This window comes from Corylus avellana, chromosome 4 (genome assembly GCF_965113065.1).
Source record: "Corylus avellana chromosome 4, dhCorAvel1.hap1.2, whole genome shotgun sequence".
Lineage (NCBI taxonomy): Eukaryota > Viridiplantae > Streptophyta > Magnoliopsida > Fagales > Betulaceae > Corylus > Corylus avellana.
The window spans coordinates 2,832,828-2,860,378 of record NC_142493.1 but is presented as its reverse complement, the minus strand read 5'-3'; the positions used below and the strand labels follow the sequence as shown (position 1 = coordinate 2,860,378).

The following is a 27,551-nucleotide window of genomic DNA, read 5'->3' as shown; positions in this document are numbered from 1 at the left end:
ATCAACAAACGAGGACAAAAGAGAAGTTTGAACTTATCTCCTATGACAGTGAATACAGATGTGTGTTGAATCATATATCTCATATAGTCTAATGCGATTTGTCGCGCATGAAGGTGGATCCGTTATGTTTGAATGCTGATCTCTTGCCGGTATGGGAGTTTTCGCCAGACTGCTAGGACATTTTTTGGTTTCTTCTCATTCCGTTATGATATCTTTCATAAATTGTGAATTATTCCTAACAGTTACCCTTTAATGCAATCTTTATCACGGGAAATCTCTTTCCGTCGGGCAAGGCTTAAGTGCGGTAGTTCAAAACTACCGCACCATGCTGTAGTCCAAAACTGCACCGTTTGGTGCAGTTTTGAGAAGGAAAAATTCAAAACTGAACCAAACGGTACAGTTTTGGGCTGGAAAAAATTGGTTTTTTTAAAAATATAACAAACAATTATTTAAGAATTAAAAAATATAAAAAACTAATAATTAAAAATATTTTTCATTTTGGCCTAGGGGTGGCTCCACCCCTTTCATTTTTATATTTTTTTTCTCTTCTATTTTTTTAATACTTTTAGTTTTTAAATATTTTTCTTTTTCTTTTTCTTTAAAAGAACTATTTGTTTATTGCCCAAAATTGCACCAAACGGTGCAGTTTTGGACTACAGCATGGTGCGGTAGTTTTGAACTACCGCACCTAAGCCTTGCCCCTTTCCGTCATGTTATCTTCCATAAATTTGAGATTATCTCAACATTAATAAAAATTAAAATAGATAATATTTAATAATATTTAAATATAAGAAAAGAAAAATATCAGTGGGTTCATTTGAAATATAAAGTAACGTATGCTTGTGAATTTTTTTTTTTTTTTTTTTTTTTTTTTTTGGTTTTTTAAATTAGATATGTGATGTTATCCATTAAATGGTCAATTCTAAGAGTTAATAATTATATTTTGTTTGAGGTTGTGATAATGAAAGCAGTGAGGACTTTCGGTGCACGTATCCAGTTTCTTCACTGACCAATTAACAATAAATCCAATAAAGTTTGGAAGTTTATCTCCATCCAAAGAATCCACGCTTCAAGTCGATCTTCTCCAAGAAAATTGAATGATAAATAAAAGTAATTAATAAGGGTTTGAAAGTTTATTGGAAAAGTAACGTTAATTAGTAGACAATTATATTACAAAGGATCAGGGCCATTAAACTCTAGAAAGAGAGCAGCATAGAGATCGAGAGCATAGCAGAGTGGGGGAGGGAGTTACGATTCCCTCCTTCCCGCCCCCTTTCTCTTTCCCCCTTCCATCTCCCTTTCTCGGGGTGCTTTTTAGCGGCACGTGACTGGCCAGCGGTGGCGAGTGAGAGTGTATTGGGTTTTTGTTATTATATTTTTGTTGTTTTTAAATAAGAATATATTCTCTATAGATCTGCTTTTAGTCGCGATATATGAGGTGAAGTGGGAGCAAACCATAGACCGATGACAGAGGAGTTATCAAGTATAAAGAAAAATTATCATTGTGGTAAAGGCAGCGAAGAGGATAAAGCACTAGTAGTGGAGATAAAAAAGCCAGGGAATCAAGGACCTGTAAACGGATAGAGACATGATTTGCCAGAATTTGCTGTAGATCTGAAACTGATTGAGACAGTAACTTTTTATAGATATTATCTTTGTCTTATAATAACATGTGACGCTATTGTGTATGTCATAAATAATGTTTGAGTTGTGAAGATTCCAACTTATATCTTTGACATTGTACGAGCATTTTGTTCCATTTGATTGTTATATATATATTATTTTAATGATGTAGTAATAATTTTTTATTTTTTATTTTTTTTATTGTCATATAATTAAGTTATACAACACATTAACATAGGTAGCATGTCATTATATCATACAATTGGAAGGATAAACTCAAAATATGTTTGGATTTAGCCAGAATTAATTAAAATGTGGTAAAACTATTGCAAGATTCCCCCATAGCCTATATAATTTAGGAGTAATGTTAGATATCATCTGTTTATCTTTTTTCTTTTATTCTCCTAAAGCTGATGTAACTTTTAAAATTACCATTAAATTTTAGATGAAACATACTTGAATTTTGATTCAATGGTTATTTTGAAAACCATATCAACTTTAGAATGATAAAAAGATGGTCTCTAACATTACTCATAATTTACCAATTCTATCAAATACATTGAAAATATAACAATTATCCAACTTCGACTAACGTGTGCATTATTTTTTTTATCATAGAATTGATCATAATGTGTACTTTAGAGAACATTCGTAACAAAATTTCAAGTTAAAATAGAAAGATAAAATGATCATTAAATCCATAATGTGCAATATTTTTTTTATAAAAGTATTAAAATATTGATTAAATTTATAATTTTTTCAGTAACATAATCAAATGTCCTGAGTTCAAACATTGTCTTCTAATAATTTGGATGTTCTTTCCCAGGAGCATACCATGTCCTAATAACTGTATTAGGGACTCCATGTGTGATAGCGTTTTTGATATACAAATGGCGTAGAAGGCATTTATCTATGTATACTGTTATTGAAGAATTTCTGCAAACCCACAACAACCTCATGCCAATAAGGTACTCTTACTCAGAAATTCAGAAGATGACCAAAAATTTTAAAGACAAATTAGGTGAAGGAAGCTATGACACTGTATATAAAGGAACGCTTCGAAGTGGACGTCTTATAGCTATAAAGATGTTGGGTAAATCCAAAGCTAATGGACAAGACTTTATAAATGAAGTTGCAACAATTGGAATGATTCACCATGTTAATGTAGTGTAGCTTATTGGTTTTTCCATTCAAGGGTCAAAGCGGGCTCTTATATATGAATTCATGCCTAAAGGGTCTTTGAATAAGTACATTTTTTCGCCAGAAGAAAGTGTTGTCCTAAGCTACAAGAAAATATATGATATTGCTGTTGGAGTTGCTCGTGGGATTGAATATTTACATCGAGGATGTGACATTCAAATTTTGCATTTTGATATCAAGCCTCACAACATTCTTCTTGATGAGAATTTTACTCCTAAGGTTTTTGACTTTGGCCTTGCAAAACTGTATCCAATAGATAACAGCATTGTTTCTTTGACTACATCAAGAGGGACATTAAGATATATGGCCCCTGAGTTATTCTACAGAAACTTTGGAGGCGTCTCCTACAAAGCAGATGCTTATAGTTTTGGAATGTTATTAATGGAAATAGCAGGTAGAAGAAAGAACTTAAATGCATTTGCAGAGCATTCAAGCCAAATTTACTTGCCTACTTGGATCTATGACCAATTGCACGACGGAAAGGATATAGAAATTGAAGATGCCACAGAGGAGGAAAAGAAAATGATTAAGAAGGTGATCATAGTGGCATTATGGTGCATACAAATGAAGCCTAGCGATCGTCCTTCAATGAACAATGTCCTAAAAATGCTTGAAGGAGAAGTTGAATACTTACAAATGCCTCCCAAGCCTTCTCTATCGTCACTAGAGAGACCCATAATGGATGCCGAAGAAAATTCGAATGAAACTTCCTCGTCAATGCAATCAGATAAATCAAGTCAATCCACTCATTTGTTTAATGCAAATTGATTGATATGCTAGTCTACTAAATAATTAGTTTCTCATGTATGTTTGGCAGCACAAAGATGCTTGATATTTATGTGTTGTAATAAATATAATAACATTTCTTATGTTCAAATTCTACTTGCTCATCCTTCATTATCCATTACTTTTACTTTGCATTGTTGATTTGGCATATTAGATTAGACCAACCCTTTGTCACTTAGAGAGATAATCCTTGTCATTTTTTTTCTTGGTGGGTATGCGAAAAAATTGAATTCTAAAGAAGCTAGCCTTTGAACCTTGTCATGAAATCAAGGATTCAGGAATTGGGGCTATGCTTTCACAGCTAGTGTTGATCGATGATGCAAATATTTGGTGAGGCAAAGTGATCAACAAATTCTTGCTTGGTTATTAAAATCTGGGTTTGTGTCCAACCAATGTATTTGCAGCCTTGTGGCCCATGTGGGCCTAATTTCTGAGGGCTAGAAAGTCTTAACTCAATGTACAAAGAACATTGGGTAGTTCGAGAATAGAACATTATGCATGAATTGTTGATTTATTGGGCCAATCAGGCTCGTTTAGAATCCATTGGATTTTTTAACTCACTTCAGCACATGGATGAAATCGCAAAGACAGGAATTCTCTCAATTTAAAAGTTTAAAATTAAATATAACTCTTTATTGAACTACTTCTACTTCTACTTGAATAATGGCTTTATATATATAATTGGTAGTAGAAAATGATATATAATTGTAGTGATACATACTGGAAGGGATCAAGTCTATTGATGGGTCTTACCCATTTAATAAATGAGCCTCAATTTCTATTTAGTTTGATTTATTTAATAAACGAACCAAGCATTTCTATTCCTATTTAGTTTATTTATATTTTACAGCCTTACCCAAATACTTCTTATAGCCTTACCCAAATACTTGGATGCACAACGGGGGAAAATACACGAAATTAACATCCGATTTGCTGTGGATATTGACATCTAATAGCTTTTATCCTTCATTGGAACTAATAAAACAAATTCATAATATAAAAATTATATTCACGTCCAGCCAAATATTTTATTTAACAATCCAATACACCAGAACCGAACCAGACCTTACATTACCAAGTAAACAAATGGATTGAACATGACCATCTTATAAGCAATTGGTGCATTTACAACTAGCAAGCCATTTTATGTACAAATTATCTGAATTTAAAGCAAACAATCCAACACACCGGTTTATTCACTTTCGAAGTCCTCATCATCTCCAAATGTAAAGACAGAAGCATCAGCTGCCATTGCCTTGAATTCACTTTCTGTGTTGGGCACCTCAATGGCTGCTGGTACAGCTCCACCAACAGCATCACTTTTACGCTCACTATCAACATGCATCTGTGTTGGGCCAGTGTTTCCCAGAGATAAATGTTCAGTCTCACGAGATACACTTGCAATTTGATCTGAATTTGTCCTAGTCTCAGAACTGGAGGTGGTATTGATAACAGTTCCTCTTGCTGCAGAAGCTGCTTCTGCTTGCCTGCTCTTTGAAGAACCGGTTTCCTCTGCCTCACTATCTGAAAAAACGTCATCTTTATCACGACCTTTCGAGTCTTTGTTTTGGCTTGGTCTGGATGCACCCTCATCAACTGATGCAGGAGAAGTCCCCGAGCTTTCATCTGTTTTCTTGGCAGCAGTTTCAGTGTTGGGTGTTTAAGTAACAATGCCGTTGGAATCTACCAGCACAACCTCAACCTGAAATCCCGGGGAAGGCAGTTTCCTCTACAGAAAGCATATACCAGAATAAATAAATGATGTTGTACAATAATCATCAATTTTCAAGAAAGCTAAGAAAACAGTGACACAGAACAGAAGCAAACTCCTTTCTCTAGAATTTATAGAGCTACATCTTGTAGAGAATAAGTGCGAAGATCTAAGTGCTGTAAGGGCAGATCATCACATATAAGTTTGATCTTCACCTTGTCAAATCCGTCAAGATCATTGGTGTTTAAAACTTTTCTATTTTCCGTCATCGTTGTGTTTAGCCAGCTGAAAATCACAGAAAAAAAATAAGTACTATATTTCAATTTCATGTCTGAAAAGCTAACAAGAGACTGATGTATTGGGGACGAAGCCGAATTACGGACAAGTAGAAACCTCCTTGTCGGTCATGAAAATGGACTTTGAAGTCCCCACCCAACTCCGACAGACCTGGCTCCCCTGGCAAGGCAAAGACCATTACCCCCTTCTTGGGCGCACTAAACCAAAAATCTTCTGGCTGCAGAAATAATAGAGGTTTATCAAATCCCAAATTGGTAAAAAGTACTCCAACTCCCCAAAATACAATTACAATATCATCAAGATCTATTCCTAATATCTAGGCTTGGGCATGCTATTAAGAAATCTGAAATTTTCAAGTATTTTAAATGGAGAGTCTCTTCCATCAGGATGTGGATGTGATGTAAAAGTCAATTTTACAACTTTCAATAAAAATTTGATATATTAGCTAAAAACACCAAATATAATAGAAATAAAAACATTGTATCTTTAATTCAATTCAATCCCGTGAACTTTTCTCTTCATTCTAGCCCAACGCCCATCACCAAAACTCCCACCCACCTTTGAGCCATTAACACCGGAGTTTTCAAAAGCAACTAAGACGGTTGCACCGATGGCTTTTTCAATGGCTATTTTTGTGTATGAGGTATTTTGTCAAGAGTACAAAAATTATTTGGTATTAATGGTTATACTATTTTTTAGTGTTTCAAGCTGAAATGTTTTCTTTCTATTGAAGGGTGCAAAACACTTCATTTACACCATGTCCAGTTTAAAATTATTTTCTATTTGATGAAGAGCCTTAAACCCATAAAAGTTTTTCGTTTAACAGGATCTTTCTGACAAGGCCGGTTTGTGAAAAAGGCTTTTATTTTAATAGTCCATCGACCAAAGCCCTAGTCCATGATACGCTGTTTGAAAAGCATTTGGTTTATTACAACAAGATTCTTGATGGGTATGCACAAAAAACAAAAAAATAAATAAATAAATAAAATCTGAAGAAGCATTTGAACATTTTCATGAAGTCAAACGATACAGAAATTGGGGCTACTGCTTTCACAGCTAGTGTTGGTGCAAATATAAGGTAAGGGTGAGCAAATTCTTGCCTGGTTACTAAAATCAAGGTTTGTGTCAAACCAAAGCATTTGTACCTAAGTGGCCATGTGGGCCTGATTTATGAGGGCTAGAAAGTCTTCAACTCAATGTACAAGAAATATGGAGTTGTTCCCAGAATTGAACATTATGCATGAATTGTTGATTTATTGGGCCAATCATGCCCATTTAGAATGGGAAAACCTCTTATGCGGTCGGGCTGCAAAAGTTGTCTTTTGCAGCAACCAATACAATGGGTACACATCAGAAAGTTGCACATAATAGAATAGGATCAAAAACATTGAATTTTTTTTTCTCTCTCCCACTTTCTCTCCTCTCTTTTCTTTTCTGGTTCATTCATCTTCACCGAAAATATTTTTTCCTCTTCTTCTCTTTCTCTCCCACTTTCTCTTCTTCTCTTCTTCTCTCTTCTTCTTCTTTGGTTCATTCATCTTCACCGAAAATATTTTTTCCTCTTTCTCTCCCACCTTTCACCCACCACATCCACTGAATAGCAAAATCTGTTAGATTTCTTTTAGTAGAACCTCCTGGAATTCGAACAGAGAAATCACAGAAATTCCATCACAGAGAAATCACCCAGAAATTTCAACAAAACCCAGAATCAATTCAAACAGACCAGAATCTTAAGCTTCAAATTCAATCAAAGCAAGAACTTTTCTCTACCCATGGAGTTGGGTTCGGCCGGAGACAGAGATTCTGGTTGCCGGAGATGGTTGAATACTGGTGGCAACCATCTCTCTGTCTCCGGCCGAACCCACGACTGCTCTACTGTGACCCGCATGGGTCACTGTCGTTTCCAACTTTCCACAAAAAAAACCAAAATTTTCTCAAACGGTTTGTTGAACGCCCATCTGATATTTGCAGGAACTGGTTTATTGAATTTATTAGATGTTTGGGTGATTGGGTTCAATGAATTTATTAGATGTACCATGGGAAAGTTTTCTCAAACCAAAAATGGAGAGCAACCCAAAGGTGAAAATGGAGAGAGAGTCGTTTGAAAAGGAGAAGCAAAATGCTGATTGTGTCGAGGATGGTGCCAGCCATGGGTACGGCAAAGTGAAGGTCGTAAATGGCAGGTTGGGTGATGAGTTTTCCAGCTGGGTTCCAGTGGGGGTGGGTTTGGCCCATTGGGTGATGGGTTTTCCGGTCGGGTTCCGGCCGTCCGTGAGGGGAGAGGGAAGAGGAAAGAGAGAAAAAGAGAAAGTGGAAGAGGAAACAGAGAGGAAGAAAGATGAAGAAGACTGAAGAAGAACGCAGAGACTCGAGTGGGATGAAGAAGAAATCCCGTGTTTTCGATCCTATTCCATGAGCTGTGCTTTCCTTACGTGTCACATTTATATTGGGTGCTGCAAAAGGTTGGTTTTACAGACCGACCGCATAGTAGGGGCACTCATTTAGAATCCATTGGATTTCTCAACTCAATGCAGCACACGGATGAAATTGCAAAGACAAGAGAAAGAAAAAAAAAAAAAAAAAAAAAAAAAAAGGAGTCCCCACAATTTAAAAGTTTAAAATTGAAAATAACTCTTTATTGAACTACTTCTACTTGAATAAAGGAGTACATGGCTTTATATAATTGGCCTACTTATTGAGATAAATGCAGAATAAAACAATATATAACAAAATCAAGATTAGAATACTAAAAAAAAATATGTCAAAAATTTAGACGGAATTTAATAGTAAAAATATATTTGTTATTTTTGCATACCATAAAGATCGGAGCTCTCGAAATATTTTTAACTCAAGAAATCTATTGTAAATTAGTATAATCACAGTACTTTGCATTTTTCCGTTAAATTTATTTTATTGGAGGTTTTTTATGATGACAAATGAAAGATTGGAGATGATTTTTCTTTGAAACTTACATGCACATGGTTTTTCAAGTTTCAACAAATTCATACCACTCTTTCCTTCATTATGTGTTGCGTTTTCATTGGCAGAAAGGTTGACATCATGCGGAGACTCGGTGAGTGAGTCAACAATCAATTAATTTATTATAGGGTCTATAATTGACTGACCATGCATCACGCTTCCGCGGCTTTGTCTATTGAGTAGGAAAAATCAGTGTTGGTGTGCCAGTTTTTCCTCTTTTTGAGCTGAGATTTCGACATCAGTAGGCCTGTGGAAAATTCCATCCATTATTTTTCTTTGTTGGGAGAAACCCAGGATACCCACAGTGGTGTGGCTGGGTGTTAAGCCGAAAGGGAAATCAAATGACTGGGCCACCGCCTCCGCACGGAAATTCATGGCACCCATTTTGGCCTTCTCCAAGGCTTAAGACGAAAACCAGAAACACGAAGAAATATGTGATTCCCATTTCTAAGCAGACACCCATCTCCGTGGTTTGGATGGTTTTCTCAGCCTCAAATATGTTATCTAATCAAATATACATTTCCTATTAATTGCAAATTTATTTTCTTTCTTAAATCATTAGATTAATTTCTCATTAATCATTTCAATGGAAAAGTCAAATGATACTTTTATCTAAAATGGTTAATCAAATTTGTAAAAAACTTTTTACATTGAATTAAAAAAAAAATACAAAATAGATATTTAATTGGATTAACAAAAAAAAAAAAAAAAAAATACATCTAACAGCACTTTGATTACGCGAATCGTGTTCATTGCGTCCCTTGAGATAAACTATTGAGTGAGTAAAGAATGCTGAGAAAAAAGAAATAATATCGTACATGTTGACCATGCATTAATTAATTTCCTTTTGCAAATTTATTTTCTTTCTTAAATCTTTAGATTAATTTCTCACTCTCACTAAAGGTACGTTTGTTGTATTTTCCAGTAAATCTTTCTGGTTTTGTTTTTTGTTTTAAACCTTTTCTCTTATGCCTGATTCTGATCAACACCATATATATTAATGTCCCATTTAATGATTATTAACTTATAATTCCAAGTTTGCAAAAGCTCATGTTATTTTTTTCTTTGTCAAATCAGGATCAATTCGCAACCCATACTTCGGTGAGGCTTCTCTCTTAAAAGAATTGTTTGGGAGATAAATATAGAATTGTATAATGGAATAGATTTGGATAGGTATTGTTCCCAATTATGACAGAATGTTAATGCCTTTAGAATATTAATTAAATGATTAAATTTTGTTATTATTTGTGTGATATGTGGTATTGATTAAGATAATTGAGTGTTTTGGAATGGGTTGATAACTAATTTATATGATTTACACAATGAGGAGAATAAGACGGAAAATGCCAAATTTCTTAAGAAATAGTCTTCCTCGATCTACTAATAAAATTTAAGTTTCTTGTTCAGCATGGCCAATTAAGGGGAAATTATTTAAGTTTTTGATTAATTACTAATTAATTCTTTTTTCTTTTTTTCTTTCTGCTGCAGTAACTTTTTTTTGGGTACTATCGCTCATTGGTAAGAACTACTTGTTTCTCTCCTATGATCTTCTTCGATTTTTTTTTTAATAGTTTATTCCTTAGAATGTGAAACATGAAAATAGTTTGAACGTGGGACATGATGAAAATATTATTATGACATTTACAGGAAAAAGACAACAAATACCATGCTACCTTAATTATAAGGATTTAGGAAAGAGATTATTTGGAAGTTATTACGAATTAATTTTTATCAACTAAAAATAGTGGTGTTGACACTAATAAAACAATAAACTAATTTGTTTTCTTCTAAATATTTGGATGTTCCTGCGCAGGACTATACCATGGCCTAATAACAGTATTAGGGACTCCATGTCTGATTGCATTTTTGATATACAAATGTTGTAGAAGGCATTTATCTATGTATGATGCTATTGAAGAATTTCTGCAAACCCAAAACACCCTCATGTCAATAAGGCACTCTTACTCAAAATTAAGAAGATGACCAAAAATTTTAAGGACAAATTAGGTAAATGAGACTATGGCACTGTATATAAAAGAATGCTTCAAAGTGGCCATCTTGTAGCTATAAAGATGTTGGGTAAATCCAAAGCTAATGGACAAGACTTTATAAATGAAGTTGCAACCATTGGAAGAATTCACCTTGTTAATGTAGTGTAGCTTATTGGTTTTTCCATTCAAAGGTCGAACCGGGCTCTTATATATGAATTCATGCCTAAAGGGTCATTGAATAAGTACATTTTTTCGCCAGAAGAAAGTGTTGTCCTAAGCTACAAGAAAATATATGATATAGCTATTGAAATTGCTCGTGGGATTGAATATTTACATCGAGGATGTGGCATGCAGATTTTGCATTTTGATATCAAGCCTCACAACATTCTTCTTGATGAGAATTTTACTCCTAAGGTTTCTGACTTTGGCCTAGCACAACTGTATCCAATAGATAACAGTATTGTTTCTTTGACTGCAGCAAGAGGGACATTAGGATAAATAGCCCCCGAGTTATTCTACAAAAACATTAGAGGAATCCCTACGAAGCAGATGTTTATAGTTTTAGAATGTTATTAATGAAAATGGCAGGTAGAAAAAGGAATTTAAATGCATTTGCAGAGCACTCAAGCCAAATCTACTTGCCTAATTGGATCTATGACCAATTGCACAACGAAAAGGATATAGAAATGGAAGATGCCAGAGACGAGGAAAAGAAAATGATTAAGAAGGTGATCATAGTGGCATTATGGTCCATACAGATGAAGCCTAGCGATCGTCCTTCAATGAACTATGTCCTAAAAATGCTTGAAGGAGAAGTTGAATAGTTACAAATGCCTCCCAAACCTTCTCTATCATCGCTAAAGAGACCCATAATAGATGCCGGAGAAAATTTGAATCAAACTAGCTCATCAATGCAATCGGATGAATCAAGTAAATCCTCTCATTTGTTTAATGCAAATTAATTGATATGTTAGTCTACTAAGTAATTAGTTTTCTCATGCATGTATGTTTGGCAGCACAAAGATACTTGATATTTATGTTTTGTAAAAAGAGTTCATTTGACCAACGATAACTTCCTTGTTATAACATTTCTTATGTTCAAATTCTACTTGCTCATCCTTCATTATCCATTACTTTCACTTTGCATTGTTGATTTGACATATTAGATTAGACCAACCCTTCGTCACTTAGAGAGTTAATCCTTGTCATTTTTTTCTTGGTGGGTATGCAAAAAAATTGAATTCTAAAGAAGCCTTTGAACTTTGTCCTGACATCAAGGATACAAGAATTGGGGCTACTACTTTCACAGCTAGTGTTGGTGCAAATTCTTGCCTGGTTACTAAAATCAGAGTTTGTGTCAAACCAATGCATTTGCAGCCTTGTGGCCCATGTCGGCCTGATTTTTGAGGGCTAGAAAGTCTTCAACTCAATGTACAAGGAATATGGGGTTGTTCCATTCTGAGAATTGAACATTATCCATGAATTGTTGATTTATTGGGCCAATCAAGCCGCTTAGAATCCATTTGAATTTTTTTAACTCAATGTAGCACAAGAGGAAGAAAAAAGAAAAGAAAAAAAGAGTACATGGCTTTATATAATTGGCCTACTTATTGAGATAAATGCAGAACAAAACAATATATAACAAAATCAAGATTAGAATACTAAAACAAAATCTGTCAAAATTTTAGACGGAACTTGATAGTGATTTTAAACGGAATTTAATAGTTGAAAGATATTTGTTATTTTTGCATACCATAGGGATCGGAGCTCTCGGAATATTTTTAAATCACAAGAAATTTATTGTAAATTAGAATAATCACAGTACTTTGCATTTTTCCATTAAATTGATTTTATCGAAGGTTTTTGATGATGACAAATGAAAGATTGGAGATGATTTTTCTTTGAAACTTACAAAGACATAGTTTTTCAAGTTTCAACAAATTCATATGACTGTTTTCTTCATTATGTGTTGCGTTTTCATCGGAAGAAAGGTTGACATCATTCGGAGACTCGAGTCAACAATGAATTAATTCATTATGGGGTCCATAATACAACAAGATTTTGGTTTATTACAACAAGATTCTTAATGGGTATGCAAAAAAAAAATCTGAAGTTTCATGAAATCAAAGGATACAAAAATTGGGCCTACTGCTTTCACAATTTAGTGTTGGTGCAAATATTTGGTAGGGCAGCGTGAGCAAATTCTTGGCTGTTACTAAAATCAGGGTTTGTGTCAAACCAAAGCATTTGTAGCCATGTGGCCCATGTGGGCATACTTTCTAAGGGCCTAGAAAGTCTTCAACTAAATGTACAAGGAATATGAGGTAGTTTCATTCCAAAACTGGAACATTATGTATGAATTGTTGATTTATTGGGCCAATTGGGCCCGTTTTGAATCCATTGAATTTCTCAACTCAAAAGGCTGCTGAGCTAGTGACGTAGCACAGCTTCACAAGGATGAAATTGGAAAGACAAGCCAAGAACAGGAACAATAGAATCTCTCACAAAAGAGTTCCCACATTTTAAAAGTTTAAAATTGAATATAACTCTTTATTGAACTACTTCTACTTGAATAAAGGCTTTATATAATCGGTCTACTTATCGAGATAAATGGAGAATAAAACAATATAACAAAAGAAAAGAAATATTAGAACACTAAAACATGTGCGGTTTTATAATTATATTTGTTGTACCACACTAACGAAATTTATAATGATTTTAGATAGAATTTGATAGTAGCAATTTATTTATTATTATGTTTAAATAAATACAAAAATTTATGTGTTACTGAACTAATTAACGTTAATTTTCAATATATCAAATTTATTTATCTCGATAAAACAAATTTATACATCTATTTAAATCATTAAATAAAATAAAAGGTTTCGAATTTTAAAATATAAAAATCTCATATTTTAAAAAAATCAAAAAGATTCTGAATCCAACATTATTAGGAGACTCGATGAGTGAGTCTACAATCAATTAATTCATTATGGGGTCCATAATTGACTGAGCATTCATCACGCTTCCGCGGGTTTGTCTATTCATTTCATTTCAGTAGAAAAATCATCCAGTGTCGGTGTGCCCAGTTTTCCCTCTTTTTGAGCTGAGATTTTGACATCAGTGGGCCTCAAGAAAATTCCATCCATTGTTTTTCTTTGTTGGGAGGAAGTGTACGTGCAAATTCTTTCATTTCTTTGTTACAAAATACAGACAAAATAATAAAGTAGTGCTGCAGCTTTATACAAGTCAGTCAAGATCGAGCTAAATGTCATATGAATGCCTCAGGAAATTTCCATTCCATCTCGAGTGTTTTTCTTTGTAATTGGGAGAAAGTGTGAAAAAATTCTTCCTTGTTATCGTGTTTGGTACTGCACGTATCCACTTTCTTGACTGATCAACAATAAATCCAAGAAAGTTAGGAAGTTTATCTCAATCCAAAGAGTCCACGCTTCTAGCCAGTCTTCTCCATGAAAATTGCATGATAAATAAAGGCAATTAATAAGGGTTTGAAAGTTTATTCCCATCTAGTAGATTGTTATATTATTTGAAAGTTTATTCAAGAATCTTGCAATAGTTTTACCACATTTTAATTAATTCTGGCTAAATCCCAACATGTCCAACTTCGACTGACGTGTGCACTATTTTTTTTTTTTTTTTTTTTTTCTATCAAAACTTTTCATAAATATTGGAATTGATCATAATGTGGACTTTGGAGAACATACTTAACAAAATTTCAAGTTAAAATGGTCATGAAATCAACAATTCACAGCCCAAGAACTCGACAAGTACTGAAAGAACAAATAAAAAAATAAAAAGAAAAAAGGAAAGGTTAATATAGTTCTAATTCTTGAGTACTGACCATTATTCTTGTTCCAAGAGGGCATCTAACTTTTGGTTTAACTCAGTCTTGTGGGACTTGTTGAGGCAAACGGATTAAGAGCCATAGTTAATTTATGCCCTACTTCCAACATTTGAATCACAATTTTTATGGATGGATGATCCATTGAGTGCTGTTGGATGCACCAAAGTCGTCTAACAGTCACAAGTTTCTTTTCAGAATCTTCATAATCCAAAATTATTAAAAGAAATTGTTGCCGGCTAACCCACATCTTTCCATGTTTTTTTTAAAAAAAATTAAATATATATAGGTATAGTCCGTATGATTTAACCACAAACCTTAATTGACGTTTCACCTATAACAGTTAAGTGGTTTTTGATATTTTTAATTATTTTATTGAATACTCTTATTTACTCATTTAATTTGAGGCTGTGATAATAAAAGCGTTCAGGACTTTCGGTGCACGTATTCACTTTCTTGACTGACCACCAACAAATCCAATAATCCCACCTTCCCTGCATTGAATAGAAAAAAAAATAAAAATAAAATTTCCAAAGAATCCAGGCTTCAAGTCTTCTCCATGAAAATGCATGTTAAATTCCAATTGGGCCCTACGATGTCAATAATTTGCAGGCCAGGTGAGGATGATATGAAGTCGAAAACATGTGGAGGAGGAGGATGGCTTGTCAATAGTTGTCATTTTGATATTTATTTAGGTTAATTAGTTTTTCAAACAGCTAGCTACCAATTCGACCCATGACTCATGAGAAATAAATCCTAAGTTTATCATGTAACTAAGTTTTTCTTGACTTGACTAAGAATAAATCCAACAAAAGTAGATCACCATGATAAATAAAGGTAATTATGGGTTTGGAAGTTTATTCAATTGTTATGATATTTAGTATATTGTCATATAATTGAGATGATATAGTAGTAAAAAATCATATTTTGCTTATTATTTTTACAAGTACTAATTTTTTTTGTCATATTATCAAATTATATAACAATTTACTAAATATCATTATTCTTATCTCATTACCAAGACTCCTCGCTTCAAGTTCAAGTCCTCTACATGCAAATCCTTGTTTAAATTCTACATGGGGCCATGATTGATGTCAATTATTTGCAAGTGATAATCAATGAAATGTAGGAGTTGGCGCCATTAAATTTTAGGGTTAAATACCCCAAAACCCCATGTGGTTTCACAACTTTATTTTTCCCCCCCTGGGGTTTCATTTTTATCACAGGAGGTCCTTGTGGTTTTGATAAGTGACCAAATTAGTTCATCCGTTAATTGACCGTTAGTTGACCGTTAAACTGACACGTGGACCAATCAGACGTCAACACGTGGCACATATATTAAATTTTTTTTAAAAAAAATTAAAAAAAAAAAAAAAAAGAAAAATCGGACCCAAGGGGGTGGCTCGGCCACCCCCAAATTGCCAAGGGGGTGGCCGAGCCACCCCCAGTTTCTTCCGATTTTTCGTTTTTTTTTTTTTTTTTTTTAATATATTTTTTTTAATTTTTTTTTTTAAAAAAAAACATTTTTTTTTTAATTAAAAAAAATTAAAAAAAAATAATATATGTGCCACGTGTCGACGTCTGATTGGTCCACGTGTCAGTCCGTACAGTCAACTAACGGTCAACTAACGGATGGACTAATTTGGTCACTTATCAAAACCACAGGGACCTCCTGTGATAAAAATGAAACCCCAAGGGGGAAAAAATAAAGTTGTGAAACCCCATGGACTAATTTAGTATTTAACCCTAAATTTTATGAAGGGTGTTTCCGTTATTGGAGTACATTGAGATTATTTTGGTAGTTTAGGGGGGGAGGAAATTGACAATTAGATGATAATTTGATAGGAGTATGTGTACTTTTCCCTTAAAAGTACATCATCATTAATATGTTTTAGGGGATTATTTTTTTATTTAAGGTTTGAAAAGAGTTTTAATGTGATATAAAAGTATAATATATGTTATATTTTAAATTATTTATTTATATTTTTTACTTGAGAACATAAACGTTGCAACACATTAGCATGTCGTTATTATATCATACAATTGGAAGAATAATCTTAAAATACTTAGTCTGTAATGAAATTGAGCATTTCATTTGATAAGACTATAAAATATCAATAATGATGATTTATCTTGATCATAAAATAGTGACTATTAATTGATATGGTGGTTTGTTTGGGATGCACTGAGTTGTTATTATGTAAACTATTGTCAACTAAATAACTTAAATTTACGATTATTTATAGCATTGGCTCTCAATCTTGTGAGTAATGTAAATTTAAACGTAAAATGTTGGCCACTTGGACATATTTAGTTGAGTATTTTCTATATTATCTTATTGTAAGTTTCTATTTAAAGACACCATAAAGTTGCTAAAATTATAGAAGAGTTAATTTATCAAATGTTTAGTATGTTGTTGAGAGAGGTTAATGGTTGTTTTTTTTTTTTTTTTGAAAGAGGTTAATGGTTGTTGACACTACTTTAAAGTAAGGAAGTGTAAGATTCATCGAATTATTTATTTTTATTTCTCCAGCACGGTTTATGTGGGCACGTAACACATCTCTAGCATTTTCCTTCTTGAAGTATGTTTTTCATTTCCTCTCTCTCCTTTGGTCTCTTTGGGTTTTAGTTACAAATGCCAGGTGACCATATATACGTACGCCACCTCTCGTTTTTTTTTTTTTTTTTTACTATGCTCCAAATAAGCAATAAGATAAACGATAATGTTATTTTTCATACTTATGTTCATATGACGTGATTTAAAAGGCTTTATATATGATCAGCCATGCCATTTAAAAAAAAAATAATAATAAAATTAAAACACATAAAATATGCGATTATGTTTGAAAATTCTAAAACGACACCTATTCAAATGTCTAGGTGATTCACAAATATTAAGCGGAATAAGATCTGACCTAACAATCAATAATCAACCAAATACAGATATGTAATGAAAATCAAGAACACAGATATTTGGTTACGAAGAGGAAACCATTTAGAGAACTCTCTAAATGTAAAACCTCTCCGGAGCAGCCAAACCCAGGAAATCAATCCACTATAAGAAGAATAAGGAATACAAGAAGAATTACAAAACCTTTGCAATTTACTCTTCCTTGTACACGACAAGCGACCCACTTGACTTCTACCACAGTAGCCATTTCCAGAACATCTGGCACAATTCTTCTATAAGATTTCCTTTCACCGGAACTCCGATTGGCTTCACGTATTTTATCCCTTCTCAAATAAGCTAGAACAATATCTCTCTCTAAGCTCTCTGATTTTGCTCTCCAAAATACGTACATATAAATGTAGCAAAATCGTGTTTAAATAGAAAATAACCCTAATAAGTCAGCCAGGTCCGGACCCTGCAAATCTGAGGTCCAGACAGGCCTCATAAAATGAACTTTCGGGAAATGGGGTCCGGACCCTGCTTCTGGCGGTCCGGACCCCTCCTTCAAAAAACAGTTTCTGGAAATGGGGTCCGGACCCAGGGAATTGCGATCCGAACCCGGCCTGTCCAGTCTTCAACAACAACTCCGATCGATGGGCGTTTGTGGTCCGATTGAGCTGAAATTTTGCAGGGACGTTCATAACACATGAATCTACATTATGAACGGTGGAGATTGGATTCTGAGCATTCTATATCATTGTTTGAGCCATGAACAATAGCATCTGCATTTTAAAACTGAATTAAGAAAACACAAGAACTAATAATGTTCTATCTTGTTGCTTCTTCAGCTTGTAGCCATGTGGGTTTGATTTGTGACTCTCTCCAGAATAATAGTTAAAATACTTGGTGAAAAAGTACAACTCTACTTTAATTATTGTACTTTTTAAAGATTATTTATTCTCTTCTCTACTAGCTAGAGCACTATCAGCCTAGATTGAAATTAATTGGTAGATAATGATCATGCGTTTCTTTCCTTCATAATGCATGCATGTGTTGTGTTTTCATTGGCAGAAATGTTGACATCATTGGGAGACTCGGTGAGTGAGTCAACAATGATCAATTAATTCATTATGGGGTCCATATTAATTGACTATTCATTTCAGTGGAAAAATCATTCAGTTTTCCCTCTTTTTGTGCTGAGATTTCGACATTAGTAGGCCTCAGAAAAATTTCATCCATTGTTTTTCTTTGTTGGGAGAAAGTGTACGTGCAAATTCTTCCATTTCTTTGTTACAAAAATACAGACAAAATAATAAAGTAGTGCTGCAGCTTTATACAAGTCAGTCAAGATCGAGCTAAATGTCATATGAATGCCTCAGGAAATTTCCATTCCATCTCAAGTGTTTTTTTTTGTAATTGGGAGAATGTGTGAAAAAATTCTTCCTTGTTATCTGAAAGATTCTGTATCCAACATCATTAGGAGACTCGATGAGTGAGTCTACAATCAATTAATTCATTATGGGGTCCATAATTGACTGAGCATTTATCACGCATCCGCGGGTGGGTTTGTTTCTTCATTTCATTTCTGTAGAAAAATCATCCAGTGTCGGTGCGCCAAGTTTTCTCTCTTTTTGAGCTGGGATTTCGACATCAGTAGGCCTTAGGAAAATTCCATCCATTGTTTTTCGTTGTTGGCAGAAAGTGTACGTGCAAATTCTTCCATTTCTTTGTTACAAAATGTTGTAATGTTACAAATATTGATTTTATTTACCTATTAATTTTTGACCATTCAACATAAAATATATTCATGAGTTTTGACCGTTGGGTAATAAAACCTTTTACAAGTTTTTTAACTGTTGGTTTTAATTCCTTTACCCGTTGGTTTTCTTTTGTTAAAAGCATTTGTCTTCAATATTTACAATTCTTTTAGCTGTTGGCTTTAATTCTTTACCATTGGTTTTCTTAGATTATAACCCATTTGTCTTCAAGCCTTTTTGACCGTTTGATGATTTGTTGACCGTTTATCTTAAATATGTTGACCGTTGGTTTTATACATTAATCTCATGACCGTTTGTTCTTTAATACATAGATTGCATAATAATGTGTTTTAAAAGAAAAAAGTTTCCCCATGTCTATATAAGCAAGTCTTCATTTGACAAAAAATATATCATCAAAAAATATTACTTTTAGTGAGATTTCATTTTCATGCTCCAGAATTTTTTCTTTGTTACCAAAGAGAAAAATTAGAGTTATTTGCTACTCAATTTTTCATCCTCTTCAACTTGAGAAAGGGTTGTTCATTTGATCTTCGCTACTTGAAAGTGCGTTCTTAACGAAGGTAGACGCTATAGTCTAATCCTGGGAGGTTGCGTGTCAAGAGATCCGATCGCACCGAGTTATACACTCCGGGAGGCACGAAATCAACCTTTAAGGACAACGCTCTTGCGTGATTCTATAGCCTTGTGAGATTTTTCCTTGCTCTATTTTATTTATTTATTGTATTATATTTATCTTATTGTTAATTGTTTGGATTAATATTATTTAGCATCAATAACAATTTTTGCACCATCCATTTAATTTTACAACACAAAATACTGACACAAAATAATAAAGTTTCATCTCAAAATATCATATCAAAATATTTTTTCAAATAAAAAAAAAACAAAAATTATACTTTCAAAATATATCACAGCCACAAAATAAACTAAAAAATAAAAGTAAAAAAGGCAAGGAAAACTAGCTTGATTAATATTTCTAATTTTTTTTTAAAAAATTAGATATGTGTTATGTTATCCATTAAATGGTCAATTCTAAGAGTCATTATATTTTATTGAATACTCTTATTTACTCATTAATTTGAGGCTGTGATAATAAAAGCAGTGAGGACTTTCGGTCCACGTACGTATTCACTTTCCTGACTGACCAACAATAAATCCAAGGATCCCACCTTCCCTGCATTGAATACAAAATAATAATAATAATAATAATCAAATAAATCCAAATAATCCAGGCTTCAAGTCTTCTCCATGAAATTGCATGTTAAATTCCAGTTGGGCCCTATGATGTCAATAATTTGCAGTTGATAATCAATGCATGAAGCGTACGTGAGGATTACACGAAGTCGTAAACATGTGGAGGAGGATGGCTTGTCAATAGTTGTCATTTTCATATTTATTTAGGTTATAATTAGTTTTTCAAACACCTAGCTACCCATACGACCCTTGACTCATGAGAAATAAATCCTAAGTTTATCTTGACTTGACTAAGAATAAATCCAACAAAAGTAGACCATGATAAATAAAGATAACTATGGGTTTGGAAGTTTATTCAATAGTAATGCTATTTAGTATATTGCTATATAATTAGGATGATATGATAGTAAAAAATTAATTTTTAATTATTACTTTTACAAATACTAATTTTCATTGTCACATTATCAAATTATATGAAAATCATATAATAGGTGACAGATTGGTAGTGTGGGGGGAGGAGGAATTGACAATTAGGTGATAGTTTGATGCGAGTATGTGTACTTTTTCCTTAAAAGTATATTATTTTTTTTTTTTGACATGTCCACACAAGAGGGGGAGGGAGGATTCGAACTAGTACCTCCGCTTCATGAGGCATGATTCCTAACCGATTGAACTACTTCTTGAGGACAAAAGTACATTATTGTTAATATGTTTTAGGGGGTTATTTTTTATTTAAGGTTTGAAAGGAGTTTTAATGTGAAAAAGTAAAGAGAATAACTTCTATGTGGTTGTAATGAAGAAAATAAATACAGTACATACTAGATCACATCCAAATCTACTAAAAATGAAAAAAATCCCACCTCACATATATGGATGTGATCTGTTTTTTATTTTTTATTTTTTTTTCTTAAGTTGTACTAAGTTGAGGTGTTAATCTCTCTCATTGAATGGCACAAAATGATGAGTTTGTGCCACAACCCCATACAAGCAACTCTCAAAAGTAAAATATATGTTATATTTTAAATTATTTATTTATATTTTTGACTTGAGAACAAAAACATGCAGTACTTAGTCTTACGTTGCAGGACATTAGCATGTCATTATATCATACAATTGGAAGGATAAACTCAAAATATGTTCGGATTTAGCCAGAATTAATTAAGATATGGTAAAACTATCGCAAGATTCCCCCACAGCATATATAATTTATCCACTCTATCAAATACATTGAAAAGATAACAATGCATGTCCAACTTCGACTGACGTGTGCATTATTTTTTCTATCAAAACTTTTTGGTGAAATTTATCATAATGTGTACATTCTTAACAAACTTTCAAGTTAAAATGGAAAGATAAAATATCATTATCAAATCCATAATGTGTAATTATTATTATTATTATTATTATTTGATAAAAGTGTTAAAATATTGATTAGATGCTTAAATTGATTTATTTCTATAGCTTAAGTTTTTTAGATAGATAGTAATTTAATATGGTATCATTACCATGTAATTTACTCCCAATTCAATTAAAAATGGAGTAGTTTCAATCCACACCTGAATGAGAATGTTAAAATATTTGTTAAATAATTAAATTTACTTTTTTTTATCAACTTAAGTTTTTGGAATAAGTGATAATTTAATTAGAGAAGTAAATTATGTGTACCTAATTATATAATATTAGTCCTCTTTTGCAAGAAATCGTGACCATCAAATGTGCGTAGTGGACTGAAACTAAAAAAAAAATCACTTTCAGATTATATCACAATTCACAACCCAAGAACTCCACAACTGAAAAAAAAAAAATAATAAATAATAATAATAATAATAATAATAGTTCTAATACTTGAGTACAACATGATCATTATTCTTGTTCTGGGATGGCAACTAACTTTTGGTCTAGCCTCGGTCTTGTGGGACTTGTCGAGGCAAACGGATTAGGAGGCATAGTTAGTTCATGCCCTCCTTCTAAAATTTGAATTACAACTTTTATGGAAAGACGATCCGCTGCGTGCCATTAGATGCACCAAAGTCCAATAATTGCAAGCTAGTTTCTTTGCAATTTCAGCATCTTCATCATTCTCAATAAATACTCGTAAGTCTTCTTTTTGTTCTAAGAAATTGTAGATCCAGTCTGGAAAATAAATGTCAACATTCTTCCTCCCTATCTCCTACCACTTCAAGCAATAAAATTCCGAAACTATAGATATCGGATTTATAAGAAACATTTCCAAAGTTCCTAGAGAACACTTCTAGTGTGATGTAACCCATGGTCCCCCTAGCTGTGGTCATTGACACTGTACTAAGTAATTAGTTTTCTCATGTATGTTTGGCAACACAAAGATGCTTGATATTTATGTGTAGTACTAAAAATTGTTCCTTTGACCAACGATAACTTCCTTACTATAACAATTCTTATGTTCAAATTCTACTTGCTCATGCTTAACGAATTGAGTTTCAGTTTGAAAAAGCATATATGGAGCTATTATTCTTCATTATCCATTACTTTTACTTTGCATTGTTGATTTGGCATATTAGATTAGAGCAACACTTTTTCACTTAGAGAGATAATCCTTGTCATTTTTTTCTTGGTGGGTATGCAAAAAATTTGAATTGTAAAGAAGCCTTTGAACTTTGTCATGAAATCAAGGATACAAGAATTGGGGCTACTGCTTTCACAGCTAGTGTTGATGCAAATATTTGGTAAGGTAGGATGAACAAATTCTTGCTTGGTTACTAAAATGAGGGTTTGTGTCAAACCAATACATTTGTAGCCTTGTGGCCCTTATTGTGGGCCTGATTTATGAGGATTAGAAAGTCTTCAACTCAATGTACAAGAAATATGAGGTTGTTAGAGAGTTGAACATTATGCATGAATTGTTAATTTATTGGGACAATCAGGCCCGCTTAGAATCCGTTGGATTTTTTAACTCAATGCAGCACAAGGATGAAATTGCAAAGACAAGAAAAGAAAAAGAAAAAGAAAAGGAAAAAAAAAAAAAAAAGAGTTCTCACAATTTAAAAGTTTAAAATAAAACAATATAACAAATTAAAGAAAGAAAGATCACTAATTATTAAGATAAATGCAAAATAAAACAATATAACAAATTAAAGAAAGATCACTAAAACATGTGTCGTTTTATAATTAGATGTGACGTGTGACACTAACGGAATCCATAAGATTTTAGATAAAATTTGATAATAGAAACTTATTTGTTATTTTTGCATATCATAGAAATCAGAACTCTCAGAATATTTTTAAACCACAAGGGATTTATTGTAAATTAGTATAACCATAGAGACAGAATTTGTATTTTCCCTTAAAATTGATTTTATTGGAGGTTTTTGATGATGACAATGTCGGTCTCTGAAGTTGGCTTCATACTTAATTAAAGTTGTTTAGAACGAATTAAAGATTGGAGATGATTTTTCCTTGAAACTTTCATGGACATAATTAAGTTTTTCAAGTCTCAACAAATTCATACGGAAGTGGTTGGGGACGTAGCAGCCTAGATTGAAATTGGTAGATAATGAAGATGCGTCTCTTTCCTCCATTATCAGTTGCGTTTTCATTCGGAAACTCCATCGGTGACTCCATAATTGACTAAGCAACCATCACGCGCTTCCGCGGGTTTGTCTTTTCAGTAGAAAAATCAGTTTCCGTGTGGCAAGTTTTTCCTCTTTTGGAGCTGAGTGAGATAGCTACATATGATCAGTGGGTAATTGGTACCACAAAAGTCGCCTTCAGTAAATGTCATATGAAGGCCCCAGGAAAATGCCATGCCATCCGGTGTTTTTCTTTGTTGGGATAAGTGTGAAAATTCTTCCTTGATCATCATAGTGACCTCAAACCACTTTCAGGGAGGAGTTTCGCCTGAAAAATAAGGGAAGGTCGTTAGAAGGCCACCGGTCTAGAGGTCATAAACAATTCGACACTCAAGTTAACAAAACTGAAGCCGAGAGAGAGAGAGAGTAAAATGACTAGAAAAAGGTTAGTGTGTGTATTGGGTGTGTTAAATTATTACTTGTCCAAAAAGCTTAAACTGATAGGAAATAGGTAAATTTAATCATTTAATTAACACTTTAACACTCCTCTAACGTGTGGACTTGAATTTTCTTTTTAATAAGTGAGGCCCAACACGTAGAAAATTTTAATTAAATTAAGGATGAATGATGAAATCAAGGTTCGAACAAAAGATCTTTAACTCTGATATAATATAATAAAAGGTGATAATTGTTAGTAATGCGGCTAATGCCTCAATGAGGTCTTTGTCGATACTTGTATTTATAGAAGTTACCGGATGTATAATTGGCTTTAAAATAAAAATTACAAACGTAAGAATTTATCTTTAGATAAGTTTGTTGATAATGTTTAAAAACCCTTTGAATATTAGATAGAATGTTATATACTTAATATTTCCTTTGACTTGATCTGCAGCATTATCTCCACCTTTTTCTTTTCTTTTCTTTCTTTTTTTTTTTTTTTTTTTTTTTTTTTTTTTTTTTGTGACATGAGCCATATCTCTACTTTATCTCTACTTGCAAACATATCTACTGTATTAAAAATTGAGGATGATATTCAAATAGGTACTTAGGTAGTAAGGGATACTTAGGGGAGTGCCTCAAACCATAATGTATAATATATTTTTTTTTTTGATAGAAGTGTTAAAATTTTAAATCAAGTGAATTTACCTCTACTTATTAACTCAAGTTTTTGGATAAGTGGTAATTTAACATGGTATAAGAGTTAAATGTCCTAAGTTCGAGTCTTGACTCTGTAATTTAGTCTAAATTCAATTAAATATTTAACATTAAAAATAGAGTTTGAGCCCACACGTAAAAGATAATGTTAAAATATTTCACATGTTCCTATCATGTTAGGATTTTGAAATAACTAATAATTTAACGAGAGAAATACATTGTGTACTTAATTTATAGAACATTCCTCTTTTGCAAGGAATCGTGACCATCAAACATGTGTAGTAGTACTGAAGCTAAAAAGATTTTCACTTTCAGATTATATAACAATTCATAAGTCACAACCCAAGAACTCGACATCTAAAGAAAAAAAGAGGAAAGATTAATAGTTCTGATACTTGAGTACAACATGATCATTATTCTTGTTCTCGGATGACATCTAACTCTTGGTTTAGCTTCAGTCTTGTAGGATTTGTTGAGGCAAACGGATTAGGAGGCATAGTTAGTTCATGCCCTCCTTCTAACATTTGAATCACAACTTTCATGGAAGGACGATCCGCTGGATGCCATTGGATGCACCAAAGTCCAATAATTGCAAGTTTCTTTGCAATTTCAGCATCTCCATCATCCTCAATAAAGACTCGTAGGTCTTCTTTTTGTTCTAAGAAATTGTAGATCCATTCTGGAAAGTAAACTACTTGACTAGTTTTCTCCGCTGTAATGTCAACATTCTTCCTCCCTCCTACCACTTCAAGCAATAAAATTCCGAAACTATAGATATCAGATTTATAAGAAACATTTCCAAAGTTTCTAGAGAACACTTCTGGTGCGATGTAACCCATGGTCCCCCTGGCTGTGGTCATTGACACTGCACTTTGATCCTTGGAGTACAACTTGGCAAGACCAAAATCAGAAATTTTTGGATTGAAATTTTCATCTAGCAAAACATTATGAGGTTTGATATCAAAATGGAGGATTTGTTGGTCGCACCCTTGGTGAAGATAATCAATACCTTTTGCTATGCCAATTGCAATATCTTGTAGCTTGTCCCAACCAAGGAAACGATTTTTAGTGTCCACTGAAGATATGAACTTCTCTAGTGAATAATTTGGTAAGAACTCATAAACTAGAGCACGTCGAAATCCATCTGCACAGAAACCAACCAAGCGAACTACATTAACATGATGAATCCTGCCCATTGTCCCTACTTCATTTATGAATTCTTCCCCGTTTTCTTTAGAAGTGTTCATGATCATCTTCACCGCAACATGGACTTCATTTGAAAGCTTTCCTTTGAAGACTGTTCCATAAGCACCCTCACCTAGTTTTTCGACAAATTGATTTGTAATTCTCTTAATATCAGAATACGAGAATCTGGTGGGCTTGAAATTTTTGTAATCCTCCAAAAATGTTTTGATCTTAGCTTGATTTTCTTTTTCTGCTTTGTCATAGCTGTAGATACGGTAGAGAGCAAAGACTAGTATTGATAGAAATGAACTAAAGACGATACCTGCATGTTAATTAAACATTCGTAAGTGATCATCGATCAAGAACTTCCTTCTCCGGAATAATTAATAAAAATTTCAAGTGGCTATTAGATCGAGGACTCACCAGTGATCTTCAACTTCAATAATACACCTGTATGTTAAAGATCTAACATAATTAGATTCTCATTGTAAACATTGATAAGTAGAGAGGTGGAAATTGATTGGAATGAAGATATATAATACCTTTAGAATGTCTGGAGAAGCACTCAGTTTCTGATTCATTGCTATTACTCTTCAATCTACATCCCTTGCCTTTCCGTTCACAGTGTCCGCACTTTGGACTGTCCCACTTCAATCTCAAAATATTATCATAACCGAATACTTGACCACGTGAAATTGATGGAAGAGTATACATCTTTTTACAAAATGCTATGGGCAGATTGTTGATATCAGAATCCGAAAAGAAGGCACGAACTTCGTGGCTTGGGCCACTAAGACAAGAGATCGCTTGGTAGGAAGGTGTTTCGTTTGAGGAACAATTGAAAAAGGCGTAGTCATACTGGTACCGTTGTTTGAACAGGAAAGGCGAGGAAGACAAACTGAGATCTCGAAGCTGTCTGGGAAAGCAATTGTCAGGGTCGTATACTTCAATTACCTGAGATTTGTAGTCAATATTTTCCACAAAGAATTTCACAGAATTTGGCAGTTGCAGCACCGTGTCATTTGTGTGAGTGGATGATAGAGTAAACCCAGGAATAGGATACCCACAGTGGTCTGGCTGGGTGTCAAGTCGGAAGGGAAATCGTATGGTGTAATTTTGGCCACGGCCTCCACACCGTATTAATTCATGGCACCCATTTTGGCCTTCCCCAAGGCTTACGACGAAAACCAGAAACAAGATAAAGAAATATGAGATTCCCCTTAATTCTAAGCTGCAGACACCCATCATCTCCGTGTGGTCTGGATGGTTTTCTCAGCCTAAAATAAGATATCCATTTCCGTGGTTAATTTGGCTTTCTCCATTTGATCAGTAGACTTGTCAAACATCACATGCCA

The 27,551-nt window shown here is 33.4% G+C and overlaps 1 protein-coding gene and 3 pseudogenes across 2 annotated transcripts; 2 read left to right on the top strand and 2 right to left on the bottom strand.

Annotated features, from left to right (window-relative positions):
- Positions 1-2,480: 2,480 nt before the first annotated feature.
- On the top strand, positions 2,481-3,705 carry LOC132177237 (rust resistance kinase Lr10 pseudogene; annotated as a pseudogene).
- Positions 3,706-4,627: 922 nt separating this feature from the next.
- Positions 4,628-5,604, bottom strand: LOC132176989 (phosphatidylinositol 3,4,5-trisphosphate 3-phosphatase and protein-tyrosine-phosphatase PTEN2A-like; annotated as a pseudogene). Its single transcript, XR_015911991.1, has 2 exons — positions 5,536-5,604; positions 4,628-5,338 (listed from the first exon to the last, which is right to left on the bottom strand). The product of XR_015911991.1 is annotated as a phosphatidylinositol 3,4,5-trisphosphate 3-phosphatase and protein-tyrosine-phosphatase PTEN2A-like (transcript).
- A 2,074-nt stretch (positions 5,605-7,678) lies between these two features.
- LOC132177227 (rust resistance kinase Lr10 pseudogene) lies at positions 7,679-11,549 on the top strand (annotated as a pseudogene).
- A 13,750-nt stretch (positions 11,550-25,299) lies between these two features.
- On the bottom strand, positions 25,300-27,497 carry LOC132177334 (rust resistance kinase Lr10). The gene is made up of 3 exons (XM_059589603.2): positions 26,739-27,497; positions 26,620-26,646; positions 25,300-26,518 (listed from the first exon to the last, which is right to left on the bottom strand). The coding sequence occupies exons 1-3, from the start codon at positions 27,442-27,444 to the stop codon at positions 25,425-25,427; spliced, it is 1,827 nt and encodes a 608-aa protein (XP_059445586.2). The 5' UTR covers positions 27,445-27,497; the 3' UTR covers positions 25,300-25,424.
- Between the last annotated feature and the right edge of the window lie 54 nt (positions 27,498-27,551).

What these genes read in the sequence shown, in the direction of transcription:
- LOC132177334 (XM_059589603.2), bottom strand. Translation starts at nt 27,444, where the DNA reads ATGATGGGTGTCTGCAGCTTAGAATTAAGGGGAATCTCATATTTCTTT. An exon ending in CTTCTCCAGACATTCTAAAG is followed by an intron (nt 26,647 to 26,738) that starts GTATTATATATC and finishes TTTAACATACAG; the next exon opens with GTGTATTATTGAAGTTGAAG. An exon ending in ATTGAAGTTGAAGATCACTG is followed by an intron (nt 26,519 to 26,619) that starts GTGAGTCCTCGA and finishes ATTAACATGCAG; the next exon opens with GTATCGTCTTTAGTTCATTT.